We start from the raw sequence: 17494 nt of genomic DNA on the forward strand, positions 1-17494 counted from the left end.
ACTATTATCGGCAACGGAAAACATATTTCTCATCTAATAACTGTTATGAAACAACGTTTTCGTTAAATTTTAGAATTCGGGCAACGTTCAATTTGTAAATTCGAGATAACAGTTATTTTTGGTCCCTGAAATACAGATGTTTTACATATTACTATATATATACATACAGATGTTACTGCTGTTGCTTCACGCTGGGCCTGCTAATTTTGCTTCACGCTGGTCAAATCCTGTAATTTAAATAAAGAAAATTTTAAACTATTATTTAATAACCCATAAGAATTTGTTTTTGTAAGTTACTCTTGCCAAAGCTTTTTTCGGTCAAAGAAGTCCACCAATGTCCCTTTTATGTAGTGGGGGCCTTCGCCTTTTCTGAAAATTGAAGTAACTTATTTATCTGAACACAATTTTTCCGACAAATGATGTAAACATATGAAAGTTTTTCATTATAGCTAGGTAACTTTTTAAATTCTAATGGAAAGCATTTTAGTTTTAAATATTTTTCATGCCTAATTGACTGAAAATAAATTAACGTTTTTATTTAAAAAATGTCTAGATTTGTTTTGCTTGTTAAAAATTGTGTTGCACTACAACTTGTTGGGACAATATTCTAAAATGTTTAATTTTAGTTTTTAAAATACGCATTTTTAACGCTATTTCTTTAATGTCGTTAGTTTTCCTCAGTAAAAAAAGTAAATATATTATAACGATCGTTTTTGTTTTGCGCATGTTTCGTTTTAAAGTCGTAAGTACAATTACTGTACTTTTTATTTAGTATGAAGTAAAATTATATAAAAAAAAAATTTTTTACAATTTCTTTTAAAAACTTGCGTTTTACCTGTATCATTTTCTCTGTATGTATGTATGTATGTACATATGTACATACATATGTATATTGTTTATGAGACAAAATAGATATGTAACGTAAGTTTCACTTCTCCAGTGTGGCCCAGGCGCACTTACTTTTTTATTTTTGCAAATATTCATGCCTACTCTTGGTCTTCGAGATGGGAACGCAAACAACTGTTTTTCTATTATCTAGTCATAATCAAGATTTTGCGGAAGATTTACGGGAACGAAGAGCTGTATGAGCTTTACACCGATATGGACATAGTGCAGCGAATTAAAATACAGCGGCTGCGCTGGCTTGGTCATGTCATTCGAATGGACGCCGACGCTCCAGCTCTGAAAGTATTCAACTCGGAACCCGCTGGTGTTAGCAGAGGAAGAGGGAGGCCCCCACTACGATGGAAAGATCAGGTGGAGAAGGACTTGGCTTCACTTGGCGTTTCCAATTGGCGTCAGTTGGCACAGAGGAGAAACGACTGGCGTGCTTTGCTGAACCTTGCCAAAAGCGCTTAGGCGGCTACAGCGCCAAAAAAGAAGAAGAAGAAGTCATAATCAAGCCAAAGGTGAAAGGTATTGTCGTATTTACTATATGCCAGTTATGCTCAAAGGCTTTTAAGAAAAAAATGTAAAGTGACTTCAACTGAAGGCTCAAAAACGCAATTGAAATACTAGGGAGAGAAAAGTAGAGCTAAAAGCATTGTCAAAATTTGCAGAAAATGCTGTTTATCTGGATCAGATTCCAGCTGATAGCCGGAGGTTCCAGAAGTAGCCGCCAGCTTCTTCAGTATCATACAGCCACAATAAACTTACCTCAAAAGCTCTTGCACTCATTCCCTCCCTATTCTCCGCGGTGATAGAATGCTGTGCGGATGATTATACACTGAGTTCAGTTTCCTTTGAGATCGGACTATTCTGATGACAGTCAGCAAATAACACCAGTATTTAATATAAAAAAAAATAAAAATTTAAGCACCATAACAGAATTAGACCACAGTAGCACGATTCGCACGTTTCTGCCTTCGATGACAAAATTCTCGGCACGATAGTTTATGAATTTGTTAAATTACTCTCGATAAATGCCGTTTAAGGACTATCTACGAACTACAGACGTATGAGTTAACCTGAGAGGGCTTCTGACATGTCTGGGCTAGATATTCGCTTTGATTAAAGAAAAAATTCGGCTGATGTTCTAGGCGACAGCGAAACAAAGGTGGCGCCTTCCACGGACCGCTAATCCTCTCTTTGCGATTTGACAGCATCCCCCCTTTCACTGACGTCACAATATTTTTTTCTTTCACACTGGTGATGAATATTAAATTTTAATATTGTACCTATTTGCCGAAAGGTTGTACCTAAAAGTAGATACGCGTACCTAAATAGTAAACATGTATTTTTATGTGCGTATATTTTTGATAGTTAGTGGACCGTACCATATCCACTTTTGGAATTATATGAAACAATATCAGGCATTGGGCCGTATGCATAAAATTTAAGCAATTGCTTCTACTTAAAATTGCATACCTTTCACTTAAATTTATTTGAACAAATCGAGTAAAAGGTTTGAAATTTTAAGAAAAAAGAATGTGCTTAGGATTTATGCATACAGCCCATTATATTTCAAACAAAAACATTTCTAGCACACTTTTTGTGGAAGTACATGAATGCCTAGCAACATCAAAAAAAAAAAAAAAGAAAAAAAACAAGAAATTTTAATCAACGAGAATTTTTATCCACTTGTAACTCGCACTTTATTGTATTAAAAACTAATGGGCAGCACAACTGCATACTTAAATTCTGAATAAAAAGCTGGAAATGTTGGTGAATATCTATTTATAACATTTAAACTTTTTTAGCTTTTGGGAACCCCTAAATGTTTTCAACTAGTCTTTCCACCGGTTTTTGGTGATTATCTATAGGCCTTTTTTTTGAAATCTTGGTTTTTCGTATATCGAATAAACCGGATTTTTTATTGAACAAACCGGTTTTTTTTCATTTCATACAAAACTCGACCTCTCAATAAAAGTTTTCGAGTTTTTTCGAAGTTTTCAGGCTTTTTTCCAGATTAAGGAAACCTTTAAATAGTTTTAAATTTATATCCTAGGTTATTTGGGGATAAACAGTATATTATAGATATTTGATTCAAATAAATGCACTTTTTCTACTTGTTTAGCCGAGATTCTCCTCGAATTCTTGTTGTTGTGACACAAATGGAGAGATCTACACCTGCGAAGAAGTTTTTTTATGGCAGAAGTACACTCGAAGGTTTGCCGAGGCGCAACCGCTATTTGAAAAAACCTTTCTTGATGTTGCTGGGACCAGAAATTGAACCATGCACCTCCCTAGTGGCAGTAGGCACATCTAAGCATTCGGTTACGGCGGCAAGACCAATACTCAAATCCAAGAAAAAAAGTAAAAAAAATGCAATAAAGTATTAAAAAATGATTTTTTTTTTTTTTTATATCTAAAAAAACTTTGAACTTATTTTGTTTTTCCTTTTCCAAATAAAAGCTATCTTTACTGTTAATAGTTTCATTATAATTTTTGGTCATGACTTCATTACCAACATAAATAAGTATTTTCACTGTATGAAAACTATGTTAAATAAAACCGGTTTATCCGATTCCTTCTTAACTTCAAAATAGGAAACTGGTTTTAGGCAAATTTCAATTTTTCGAATAACTCGAAAACCGGGTTTGGAAAAAAGGCGAATAATCGAACACCCTAGTATGCAATAAAAATTTTAACATAAATAAATACAAACAAAAAGCTCAACAAATATATTCTAAATTTTGTTGGCTTTAATTAAAAATAAATATCCATAAAGTCGGTTAAAAAATGCAGGCTCTGAACTTTTTTGCGCAACAAATTCCAGTTTGACACCACTTTGAGCATATACTAATATTCGATGTTCCAGAGATCGAAGTCTAGTTCGCGGAATATTAAAAATATATTTTTCTAATAGCGGTCACTTTTCGACAGACAAAATAAAATATTCGATCGATATCTCCCTCGGAAAAGTTGTGCATAAGATCCATCAAACTGAAGAAACACAGCAAAAAAGTGTTTGCCAAATATTCATTGAATCATTTAGTCAGCTTTTCTGTGAAACTCAGACTTCTGTGTATAAAATCCTAAGAATAAACTGCAGCTGTGAATTCAATGCAATATTGCATAAGGCGTTTAAGAATTGCAAGCATACATTGACAAAGCTTTTTAGCAACTATCTTTATGATGAAATCTTATCAGCAATGGATTCTTTAATTCGAAATTTGAGCAAAAACGAGTCTATCCACTTATTCATAAACGATAAACGCATTTTTTAATCAATGACAAAAGTGGTAGTAACTAATTTATGTATGTATTTATAGTTACATGCAGGCGTAAATATGTATGTACACATGGCCAGCGAAATCAATAAAGATAATAGGAAACGCTTAAGCGAATGCCATAGACAGAAACTATGAAAGCCCAAGGGTATTCGCTGCCACATCGAACACATTTTTGGATGTAAATAAATTTTAAGAATATAAAAATGCAAATTTTAAGTGATTAGACGCAACATACATACATACATTTGTAGCATAGCGTCACTCAATGAAACCCACATAAAGTTGGCTTGCAACTTGCATGCAAATCTACACGCGCGCACATATGGATATTTACATATGTACATAAATACATACTTACATACATATATATGATCCTCCCTCCACTCCCTCTAAGCCATCGCAAACTAAAAACTATTAATGGCTACAGCAACTACGCTGGTAAAATTCGTTTGCAATATTTTTAAAAGTCAAACTCCTTATGGCCATTTCTGGTTGCAAATGAATATCTCCAACTGCCGCCCAAACACGCGATTTTCATGAATGAAATCTTCAATAGCAAATCTGCATACACTCAAGCACATACATACATCTAATACATCCTCAATCTACATACACAAATACATAAATTTACGCGACGCCCAAACCAGCGCCATTCACAATTTGAAATTGTCAGTTTCCTTGGCGTCACTGCGTCACTGCTGCAGCAGTTAGTGATCGAGGGGGGCGTGCAGGGAGGCGCATGAAAAACACCGTTCCGTTCGCTGTCGCAGCATCAAGTCGCCGCTATGTTTAGCCTGCCTCACCTCAGCTAGAGTTTGAGTTGGTGTAATTTTCATTCACGTGAATGCGCGTATTTCATATAGACAAAAGAGCCCAGTCTCTGCACTGGCAATGTGGGCGTAGACCACAACGCCAACTTTCGGCCCACATTATTTAGCCAAAATCATTACTCCTTTTTGTTTTTCTCTTTGCGCTTGTTGATGAGATTTTTATTTAACTACTTTATTATTTTTTCTTTTTTTTTTTTTTTTGTCTTAAAGTGTGCATTGCGCGCACGCTCGTCTAGTTTTTAAGTCGTTACACATGCGCGCATTAAGAAGACATATTAACTGACCTGATTGCAGTTGTTTTAACGTATGTATTAATTTCCTACTTGTGTACGAGTGTAATGACAGATTAAGGCAATAGCATTTTAGTAGCTAGCTAAAAGTGTATTACTCAGTCTAGTGTCTTATGCAGCTGGAAACTATAAATACATACATTAATATGTATGTAATTAGAAGATATCCGTTGAGAAGAATATCTCATTTTCGCAAAATTTTGTGTACGTTTGCTAAGGCTTCAAGGGTGAAAGCTAACAGACAGGTATTGCCTATGTACTACGCATATCGATTAAGGTATGTAGAAGTGATGCCGACAGTTCTCTCTTTCCACATATTTTATCAAAATTTTTTCTCTAAATTTTTTGTATTGTTCGACACTTTGGTCAGCTACAAAGAGAGCTAAATTTTGGTGTTACTTCTACCCAGGGACCGAAAAAAAAGGTATGATCGAAACTACATTTCATCCTCGTAGATTTATTCCCATGAACGTTTAAAACCCTAAACCAAAAAGAGAACAAAACTTTCGGGAATGTTTACACAAGAACGAAAGTGATAACAAAACTGTCGACAATGTTCACATCATGCCCGTCCTTTTATATGGCGGCGCAGAAGCAAATATGAGAAGGCTTTGGTGGCTTCATTTTGTTCCCGGTCAAACTGCTCTCAATACTTTTTTTTTGTGCTTGTTTCTTTTGTAAGAACGTTCTCGGTATTACATTTTGTTCTCGTGCAGAAATACACCAAAACCGGAACGCGTTCAAAACGAAATTTCTATGATTACCAGTTTTAAAATCAATTTTTCTCAGGTATAAAAAATTAACTCAAGCTGAGAACAAATTAAATATCTGAGCGAACTAGTGTGCTGGTTTACAGGTTTTTTGGGGACTATCTCCATTAAAATGAGCTCAGTCTAAAGTTAGTCATAAAGAAGGAAATCAAGAGAGAACAACCTTTACTGACTCCACTGCTATTTAGCGCCATGGAGTCATTGAGGCGAAAAACCCTACCAAATTTATAAATTTTTTAAAACCTAAAACTTAAGCTACCACGATATTGGCTTGCCTTCCCAAATAAGGCCATATGGCTTCGACTATCTAGACTACTTGGCCCTCTTCTTCTTGTTATTATTTGGCACTTGAACCGTGTGTACGTTTGGGGCGAGACCAAAAACTGCACTAATTACCGCTCTCACTTTTTTCCATTCGTTCACACCAGCTGTAAACGGATCCTGCATTGGCCCTTCTATTGTTCTCATATTCGGTATTTGTAGGTCTCCCACGCGAACTAAGTCATATATTTTGCTTAGAATTATTCGCTCTCCAAAGCTCCCAAAGCCTTATCAACTTGGTTCGTCATCGTTCATGCTTCTGTGCCGTGTAGAATGATGGGAGTGTTGAGAGAATTTTGATCCTCGGGAGAGGACTGTGTTTTTCAATTGCCTATCTACAGGTCGATATTATCGGTTCAGTAATCCTGCCTTTATTCACTCACAAGCATTGCTGCGTCTGAGATGGCCAACTCAGATTGAAGAAAAATCTGGTTTGGTCTCGAAGGGCGGAGAGAGGTTCTTCTCAAATTGCACGGAACTTAAAGTTGTGCTCAGCGTAACTCGAAATAGTCGTATAAGTTTTGAAGCTATAACTAGTAAGCTCTTTAAAGTTGCCATATGCTCAAGAGTTAAGCGTCGTAACTGCTTCAAATCCATAACGCATTAAAAATAATTATCCTATACACGACTGTTGTTGATTGTCATTCCATGATACGCATCTAAGATTGACAGCATCTTTATTATAAAAAAATATTCAAATAATAAATGTACATATGTACATATGTATATGTATATGTATGCAATTCTTCCACTTTTATCACCATTTAGCTGTGTGCTCACGCACAGCCTTTAAAGATGTCGCAGCGCATGTCTAAAGCTCAAAACATTTTGTTAAGTCTTCGAAAATCGATGTACCACTTGTATTAATGCCTTTGGCAACTGGCTAAGATTGACATTTAATTTTTTATGTCATTACCAAGAAAATTACCATATCTGTAGATAGTATGTAGGTATGTATTAAACGATGTACAAGCTCGTATACATTCCTACCTGTTTGTTACCTGTCTGCATGCGTCTGCTTTATTGTTTTTATATGTACATACATATGTGTATGGCAAAAAAGTCTGCCCGTCGCCGCTGCCATTATTGACGCCGCACCGTGTCGTCTGTCTGTCCTGGTTGTAAGTCTGGCTTTCAATTTGTCACTACTCTTATTGAAGGCTAAGCGGTGCCTTAGTATACACACGACTACAGACACGGGCCATTCACATTTATGTGGAGTTTGCAAATAAATACATATGTAAGTACATATATGGACAGTTTTTGGCATAGTGCCACAAGCCTTTGCTTTAGCTGCGTCTTTTTCTCGTCTCCTGGACTCATTGTGTCTCTTCGACCTCGTTACTTGAGAACTTGCTACAGCCATTGGATTGTTTTTGCCTGTGGCTCCAGCTTATTTATGCTTTGTTTTTAAACTCTCATACTTTTGTTGTAAATATCTTTGCCAAACCCACATTCGTAATATATTTTAGGGAAAGCAGATGCTTATCAGAACCAAGGGAAAACGGAAAAGCGTGCCTACAAGCTTAATAATTCCGCTCGAACGCTTCAACTCAAATAAACCGATTTTCCGTTTTCACTTAGCTTCTAAGCGCTGCTAGCCTAGGAAAGTATAAGTTAGCGTACTATCACTTCATTTATCTTGCAAATGTTTTTGCCATTTGTTTTGTTATTTTCCAACTTCTGCCTTCTACTGATCATGCAGCAAAATCATTTCCGCATTTTTACTGTCATAAATCTTTCGAAACCGTTTCACGTACTCCACCTTCGATTTTTCCCATTTCTACTCATCTCAACAGTTCATTCATCTCCAGCATGCTAAGTTCATTCATTAATTCTCATTCATCACGCTCGAAGATCTTTCACCGTTTCTTTTTCTTCTTTTGCATCTTTTCAGAGTGCCAGTGCAGCCCGATCGGCGCCATTGCTGCCTCATGTGACAAGCGTACCGGTCAATGCGCCTGTCTGGCCAATGTTACCGGCCGGCGTTGCGACAAATGCAAATCAGGTCATTGGAACCTCACGCAAGGCGTCGGCTGCCATGACTGTCGTTGCGATCCAGCCGGTTCGCGCAGCCACGAATGCAATCCATGGACGGGGCAATGTGATTGCAAGATCGGTGTAGGCGGCCAACATTGCAACGAGTGTACGGACGGTTTTTATGGCTTCTCCACGGACGGCTGTCAGCGTTGTACGCAGTGCGCGGGCGAGGGACAGGTTTGTGATCCGTTGAATGGTCGCTGCATCTGTCCGCCGAACAGTCGTGGGTTGGGTTGTGCGCAATGTGTGGCCGGTACATGGGGTTGGCAACCGCGTCTTGGTTGTCGCAAATGTGCTTGCGATCGTATCGGTTCCATCGGCCAGCTGTGTGAGCCGGCGCACGGACAATGCCAGTGTCGCGAAGGCTATGCCGGACGGCAGTGTGACACGTGTGCCATTGGTTACTTTGGTTATCCGGAGTGCAGGCGTTGCAATTGCAATGTAGATGGTTCGTTTGTGCACGCAGATGGCTCGATTACCTGCGATGCGAACGGGCAGTGTCCGTGCAAGACACTGGTGGTTGGACTCAAATGTGACACGTGCATGAAATCGACCTTTGGTCTGTCGGCGCTCAACCCGGAAGGTTGTACACGTTGCTTCTGCTTTGGCCGTTCGAGCGAGTGTGAGCAAAGCGAATGGTCGTGGGGACACATACGCATGGCGGAGGCACGCAATCTGAGCGTGCAGTACATACAACCACAGTACGTTACGAATACGGAGTATGAGTATATTGTAGTGGTACAGATGGCGGGCGCAAAGAGTTATCGCGAGGATGCTGAAATACACCTGCTTAACGATCTGAATTTGATACCGCGTTCTACGGGCAACGTGTCGATTGGCGCCTACACGAACTTCTATCATCCACTCTACTTTCAACTGCCACCGCAATTCTATGGCGATCGCACCAGCAGCTATGGTGGTTACTTGTACTTTACGCTGTTCATTGAGGGCGCCAACCGACCGCTGGAGCGCAAGGTGCTCTCACGCTTTCCGTTGGTGCAAATACATTCGCACAAGAAGTTGGTGCTCGACTATTACGAATATGAGAATTATGAGTATGCGCTGAATGTGACCTACAAAGTGCCGCTGCATGAGTCCGAGTGGAAGTATCATCACAACAATCAGCCAGTGGATCGCGCTACCTTGATGGCGGCCCTGCAGAATGTGAGGCATATTTTTGTGCGCGCTTCGGCTTTCGCGGACTTCACGGAAGTAGTGTAAGTATGAAACAAAACATTTTGGCGGGTTTTAAGTGCGAATTTACATGCTAACGAAACGCCGAGAAAATATAGTGGGCGAATCTTCGAAAAGATAAATCTAAAGTAGTTATAAGCAGTTTCCTGGTGCTTTGAAGTATGTAAAAACTACTAACTTTTTCTCGAAGTAGGCGTACACAAAACTTATCGACCCACAAAATTGGGTTTTCCATCAGTTTACGGTTTGAGTCCACTGCCAGGGTTTAGTTGTTTAATGGCGTCTCCGAATCAGGGACCTTTTTTTGGATCGCTTTGCTTTTAATATCCTCCTTTTTCAGTCTCTTCAACGTCCACATGGACTCAGCAATTTACGTCTACGGCTCTACGAATATGATAGCTAAAGGCGTAGAACAATGCAAATGCACGAAACGTTATGATGGACTCTCGTGTCAGGATCCTGGAAAAGGCTACTACCGTTTTCGCAATGTCACTGAAATTGAGACTGTATTCATAGAGGATCTCATCGGACGTGTTGTGCCATGCCATTGTAATGGACGCAGTAATGAATGCGATCGTGAGACGGGTGTATGTTTGGTGAGTATTAATTACATGGGGTATTTTACCCGTAGCCAATTAAGTAATCTTGTGTCTCGAATTTTCTTCTTCCTCTATTTCGTATAGAATTGTCGCGATAATACAGGCGGTGGTCACTGCGAACAATGCGCTGAGGGCTATTATGGTGATCCCAACTCCCCATATGGCTGTCAGGCGTGCCCCTGCCCAGAGACAAGTCGGAACTTCGCCAAAGGCTGTAACGTTTGGCAAGGCGAGGTTAGTTGCATTTGCAAACCCGGCTACACCGGCAAGCTGTGTGATCGCTGCCGTCCTGGCTATTATGGCAATCCACTTGCCTATCCCAATAGCACCTGTCAGCCATGCAATTGTAATCTGGATGGCGCTACTAATGGTGATTGCGATAGTCAGACGGGGCAATGCCAATGTCGGCCGGGTGTGGCCGGTCTGAAATGCGATAGATGCATAGCAGAACGTAATTATTTAGAGGAACGCGGTTGTCGAAGTGAGTATATTGCCTACCATAGTGAACTTCACCACCACTCAACGTGATGTACATCTCTTCCATTCCAGTTTGCGACAACTGCACACTGCTTCTATTGGACTACATCGAGCTGATTGGCAATAAACTTCGCCGCGGTTTGCACAATATGGATCTCACTGGCATACCAGCGCCCTATCTGAAAGTTGAGGACTACGAGCGCGTCTATAATACGCTCCAAATTCACTACGAAGACTACACAAATGCGCGTAAGCTGCTCGGCAGCTATGATGCCAACGAGTTGCTAAAGATCGACTCACACGCTGAGAATAATAAATTTCAATCGCGCAAAGCGCTAGCCACAGCGAGTAAGCGCAGGGAGTCTACTGCCGAACTACGCAACGAAGTCACAACTCTTTATGTGGATATAGGTGCTTTGCGTTCCGATATTCTGAAATATATTTTCACGCTCAACAACTATGGCAAAAGTGAGCAGCACATGAGCCTGCCGATGGCTTTGGATCAAGCACGCTTCTATTTGGACTCAATCAGACAGCACGAGGAGACCGTGAATAGCATACGCAATTCCACGCAATGCGCCTGGCATTTTTACTATCACTTTGGTAATGCTTCGGATGCGGCATTCGATCAGAAAGCTCGCGTTGAGATGTTTTGGCGCCACTTGAATCAAACGAATTTTCGCATATCCGATATGCGACTGCACGCCGATCGTACGGTAGAGATGCAAAGCGAGATCGAAGACACACTGGAGCATGTGGTGAATTTGCGCAATCATGTTGCGGAAGATTATACTAAAATCAGGGAAGTTGGCGCTGAGGTAATGGACTACTTAAATGAGAGTTTGATACCACGCACGGACATTTTCATTGAAGAAACCTGGGCGCAACAAGAGCAATTGAGTGGTGTAACCGATTCGATTGATAGGCTCTTCGAACAGTTGAATATTTCGTTGGGCGATAATGAGGGTATGCAGCGTGAAGTACGCAAACATTGGCTGCCAAAAGCGCAGAAGCATGCAGACAGATTGATGGAGCGTTCGAATGAGTACGCCAGACAATTTCAGCCGACGAGAAATGGTGCGAAAATCGCATTGTTGGCGAGGTTAGTAATATAGGTATCGGGATAGGGAATTTAATAGGGTTCGAGGTCTACTCCAATCCAGCGATTCATCGCAAAATATACTTTCATCTACTTGGCCGATAAAAATTTCATAAACCAAGAGCATCGTCGCTACATAAGCTACGGATTAGTCTAAACGGTACAGGCAGCCCAAGTAGGGAAAGTAGACTGCGTGCTGCTGCAAAATGAAACGTTTTAGACTTATTCAAATACCGAAAGGCCCAAACTTTAATTTCATCCTCCTCTGTGTTCTTTATATTAAGTACTATTTCTCTATTTATTTCCACATTGCCCAATCAGCTCTGCGCACAAAAATATTTCCGATGCCATAGACGCTGCACGCCAAGCCTCTTTGGAAGCAAACGAACGCGTTTCGGAAGCGCAACGAAGGCTTTACCCCAACGACGGTAGCTCTATGATTGAACGTGCCAGGATTTCACTTGACAGATCCAAAATGCTGCAAAAGGAAGCGCTGGACGAAATGGAAAGCACGAATGGTGAGTATGCATTACGTTTGTGGACTTTCAAAAGCAGTACAGTTTCCTAAACTTGCTTCTCTCCTTTCCTTAGCCCTTAAGCAAAAGCTCAAAATACACGAAGACAAAGTAGAAAGCATAAAGGCAACGATCTATGATGCGGGTACGCGCACCAACAATGTCTCAGCACATCTGCACGCCGCTGCCAACAACTCGGCGCGTAAGTTGGCTATGGAGAGTATGGAAATGGCTAAGAACATTAGCGAAGAAATGCGTCACGAGCTGCAAAAAGCTAGACGCATGCATGAGGAGATTTTGAAGTTGCGTGCAAAGTTTGCCATCTTGGAACCGGATTGGGAAATAAAGCTAGGCAGAGCTGAGGAGAATATATCGCTCACCAAAACCAATATTCGCTTAGCCAACATTTCGCTCTCTTACGTGGAAGAGCAATCACAAAAGGAGAAGGCGAAATTCGATGAATGGAATAATACAATGGCCAGCCAGGTGCAGGAAATACGCGATAAAATCGCCAAAGCCCGACACGCAGCCGAGGGCGTAAGACACATATTTATTGTTAATACTAAGGAACATACCACCAACTCATTTTTTGCTTTTCAGATCAAAATTTCCTTGGAATCACTCAATCCAAAATGCATACGCACTTACCAACCTAACACCTATGGGCTCACCACCTCGAATACTATTAAAATATCATTTGCTTTGCCCAACCGTAATGGCAACTCGCCACTGTTGCACATACAGGGCAGTGATGGCCGCTACATTGCACTGGAACTCTATAAGCGGCACGTGCGTTTACTTTGGAATCTTGGCGGCACCACCACCATCATAACACATCCATTGGAAGTGCAAACGCGTGATCCTAAATATGATGACGCCTGGTACCACGTAGAAGCGAATCGCACGCTTAATATCGGCAGCCTTTTGGTGCGTCGCATGAACAACTATGGGTCGCTTGTGCCTGGACAAACGGTCACTGGCAACACAGACGCTGCCTACACGCGTTTCTTCCAAACGCACAACGAACGCATATATCTTGGCGGATATCCGAGTGATATGTCACAGAAGGAGATGCAACAAAGCGCCGGACTCAATGTGGTTGTGCACAATGTGGAGGTAGATAATCGGCCGCTGGGTATATGGAACTTCATAACGAGCGAGGGACGTTGTGGTGGTGCAATTATCGGCGCGCGAGAATCAACGTCGATCTCGATAGCGCGTCACTTTAATGGTCTGGGGTACGCTGAGGTGAAAAAGTCGCGGCTGCGATCGTATAGAATGAATTTGTTCGCGGTACAAATGACCTTTAAGACGCTGGACGAGAATGCACTACTATTTTTGGCGGTTGATGACAAGAATGTAAGAAAAGAACCAATTAATATTTGTATGCTACCATAATTACTCACCTTCCCCCCTTTCTTGGCAGAATCGCTCCGTCTCAGTGACGCTCAGTCGTGGTCGCATTATGTTCCGCATTGACTACGGCGACGAATCGAAGTTGGAAATAAATACCACCAACAAGTACAACACCGGCAAATGGGTTAAGATTGAGGCAGCGCGCGAGTTCGTGCCCAAGCGCGGCACCGAAAATGGCATATTGCGCGTGAACAATGAGCGTGCCATAACCGGCTCACCAACTGTGCCCATCAAGAGTCACATGTTACCCGATTTGTCCAAACCCGTCTACTATTTGGGTGGCGTGCCACCAGGTGAGAAAAAAAGTTTTAATTTAAAAATTTTAATTACATATATGTAAATATTTCTGTTGCTAATGGCTTACTCATCTGCTTTGCTTAGGCTTCAAATCGGGCACTTCTAAGGCGCCTGGCGCGGACAATCCCTTCTTGGGCTGCATGAAAGACGTGCAAGTCAACAGAGAAACCTACGATCCGCTCGGCAGCTCCTCACACTTCGGCGTAGAGGCGTCCTGCAAAGAAATAATTACGAAGTATGTAGGGATTTGAATTGTATTTAGTCGAAAACATTTTTTATATTCGCTAAATTCTCATAAATCTCTTTATCTTCACAGAGCCGGCTTCACAGGTCAGGGCTACATCGAATTACCCTCACAATCGCTACGCAAGCGTGCCAATACTGGTTTTGTCTTCCGCACTCTACAGCCCGATTGCTTGCTGTTACTCTCTGCCTATCCGCCGGAAGTTGCTGAAGACTACGACGACAAAGACATCAAAGGCAACTATTCGATTAGTTTAATCGATGGCCACCTACAAGTATGGATCAATTCTGGGCGCAGTCTTTTGAAAATAATTTCAAATAACACACTAAACGATGGTGAATTCCATGTGGTGAATTTGATAAAAACTGGTCGCAAATTTGAATTGATAGTCGATGATGAATTGCAAGATACAAAGATTTTGTCGGGCGCGCCCACAATTGTCAGCATGCCGCGTGATGCTGGTGGCCTGTATATTGGTGGTGCACCACCCTATGAGGAATTTACGCCATTGGCGCCGACATTTATCAAATTGGAGGGCGCTATTCGTGATGTGGTTTTCAATAACCACACCGTCAATTTAAATCAGGCAGTTGCGTTTTCGAATGTGCAAATCGGACGAAATGGTCCACCTATGGGCACAGTAAATGGACTGATCGATGTACTGCTAAAGACTGAACCAATGATTGGAAAGAGTTTTACCGCATCGCCAGAGGGTTGTTTGAGGGTGAGTACGAAATAATAAATGATATTAGGGTATGGTGTTATGAATTTTTGTTGCTTTTAAAAAACACATACTTATGTACTAAACAAATAACTCGTAAATAAACAGAAATATTTCAATATACGTAGATGCATTATAAAAGTATAAAAGAATCAGAAAACTTGTAGTAAAACTCGTTCGAAATTCCCAAAATATTTTTCATAAAACTTCACCACAAACTAGTCCATATATAATTTTTTTGAGAAATGATCAATCCAATACTTTAGCGCCGAAATTCATGAGAAAAAAATCAAAAGCTTTATAAACGGAATCAGTGATCGGATGAAATTCGATATGAAACTTAATTTTGAGATAACGGCACCCGATAGAGACTTTGCTTTTTTAGTACAAATTGTATTGGAGAGAAAACAGCTGTTATTTTATTTCATTTAATTCGAAAAGAGTGGTTATGCTGTAACGGATGCCCTAATTTGGAACCAGAAAAATTGTATGATAATTAAAACCATAACACACTTCTTATCTGTCAGTTCCGATTTCAGGCAATACATCTTCTCTAAAAATATCTAGTAATGGAAACCTCATTTCATTCCTTTCACAATATTTGCCTAAGCGCCATTATACTACTTGAGTAGTTAGGAGCCGTGTGAGGCTGAATGGCAAATCGATATAAATTACTTATAGACTTCACTCTTTTTCCAACATGTCCAACTTCAGAAAAATAGTAGTCTTTTAATTTTACTAGTGTCTTTTCGAGAGCATATTTTCGGGAACTAGACCCATTCTAACTGTCCAAGACAGGTGTGTAATTAAGGGAATGTTCCCCAATAATACCAGAGTAATACAAAAGTAACAACTCCCCTTAGTTTTGTAGCTGGATGGAGAATTCACCATTATAATTCAACTAGGTATCATATTGCCAATTTAAATCATTAACATGTACACTTCTGGTCACACTTTATTAAATGTTTATATTTTTTTATAAAAGTTTAGCACTTTACCTAGCCAGCGCCCCATAAATCTTTTGCTTTTATAAAAAAATATAAACATCAAATAAACAAAAGAAGAATAGCCAAAACTAGTCAAAATGTCACTTGACTTAGTCAGCTGACCACAAGGGTATATGAATCGAACTCTTATGTATGTGAACTTCGCTTAGGTGATAATCAGAGCTGATCTTCATAATTAAAGCAAGGTAATGCTAGAGCATAGACAGACAGCAGCATTTATACGGACCATCTCGTTAATTCGGAATTATTAGAATGATTAATTAGAGTTAATTCTTAAACCTAATGTGGATCAGGGACATTTCCGATGACAACACTGACCGAAACGCAGAGAACGTAAAATACCTAGAACATGCAAAATTATTCAGGACATCTAAATCGTCGGCAGACAGGAATCTATTTCATTAGTATGGTTTATGCGCAACCGGCTAGGAGTTCGTTTTGCATGCTCTCTGTATTCTACGTTTTCTCAGCAAACAAAGCGCCCGAGCTTGACGTCCGCGGAAGCGGAGTGGACACAAATGTGTACTACAACTCAGTAGCACCCAGGTTCGATCGCCACACCGAGCAATTTTTAAAAATCAATTCTATTTTTTTTTATTTTCATTTGTGTTATTTTAATTATGTATATATTTTTTTTTATATTGCTTTATTTCTTTTTTTGTTTTATGTTCTTCACATAATTATTTCAAGTTAATTTAATTCTTTAGCAAAAAAAAAAAAAAGCCGCAACATTAAGTTACATTAAAAAAAGTAAAAGTAACGATTCCAAAGCAAAAAGTTTGCTGGCTAAGGTATTCGAAAACACGACTTCGCGGCTCGTTTATCCGGCCATACTGCCATCTGTCAGGGTACAATTTTGATAAGAATAGCTACGCCGTTGATCCGGATTAACGTTGCCGTCTGTCTATGTGCTTGCATTACATAAAAAAGTAGTTTTTAGTTGGAAAATCAGAAATCAAATGGATTTGCTCGACAAAACAATTCGCAAACACATTTCATTATTTATTTGCCCGACTAATCAAGTCACAAATAAATTTGATTTTTATGACTTGATTCATCGGAAAAAAATTCAATTAACTTGTGATTCGTCGGGCAAATAAAAAATAAAATTTACATATTTACCTCTGGCCTTTTTTTAAAGTTGGTCGGAGGTCATTCTCAATCTTGGTATCGACTTTTCCTAAGAGTTCTTTGAAATTAAGTCGTATGATATCTACAATTTCAGAATGTTTACTAGTGCTCCGCATTCAATCTCGCGAGTTTGCTGTCCATAATAACACCAAGATATTTTTGTTGTTGCCCGAAGCGTTAGTGTAGTATTCCCTAGTAGACCAGATCGAAATCTTAAACTTTTTTGTGAAAAAGTGCAGACTCGGTCTTGCCTTGGTTCCCATTAGGTCTTTAGTTCTTCGTTGCAAAGACAAGAATATAATCAAAAACAAATATAAAGATAAGATGAAGATGAAGATGAAGATGAAGATGAAGATGAAGATGAAGAT

General features: G+C 39.9%; 1 protein-coding gene across 4 annotated transcripts in view; it reads left to right on the plus strand.

Annotated features, from left to right (window-relative positions):
- The window catches only part of LOC118735867 (laminin subunit alpha-1), a 252725-nt gene that overhangs the window by 228657 nt on the left and 6574 nt on the right, over window positions 1-17494 (plus strand). For all 4 annotated transcript variants that reach the window (XM_036465852.1, XM_036465853.1, XM_036465854.1 and 1 more), the window contains exons 7-16: window positions 8284-9643; window positions 9961-10216; window positions 10304-10700; window positions 10769-11798; window positions 12117-12313; window positions 12387-12847; window positions 12911-13669; window positions 13737-14019; window positions 14108-14258; window positions 14340-14991. In XM_036465852.1, the coding sequence (XP_036321745.1) occupies window positions 8284-9643; window positions 9961-10216; window positions 10304-10700; window positions 10769-11798; window positions 12117-12313; window positions 12387-12847; window positions 12911-13669; window positions 13737-14019; window positions 14108-14258; window positions 14340-14991 (5546 nt within the window). The remainder of the gene's footprint in view (window positions 1-8283; window positions 9644-9960; window positions 10217-10303; window positions 10701-10768; window positions 11799-12116; window positions 12314-12386; window positions 12848-12910; window positions 13670-13736; window positions 14020-14107; window positions 14259-14339; window positions 14992-17494) is intronic.

The sequence above is a fragment of the Rhagoletis pomonella genome, unplaced genomic scaffold, assembly GCF_013731165.1.
Source record: "Rhagoletis pomonella isolate Grant_MI unplaced genomic scaffold, Rhpom_1.0 Rhpom_scaffold_00003, whole genome shotgun sequence".
Lineage (NCBI taxonomy): Eukaryota > Metazoa > Arthropoda > Insecta > Diptera > Tephritidae > Rhagoletis > Rhagoletis pomonella.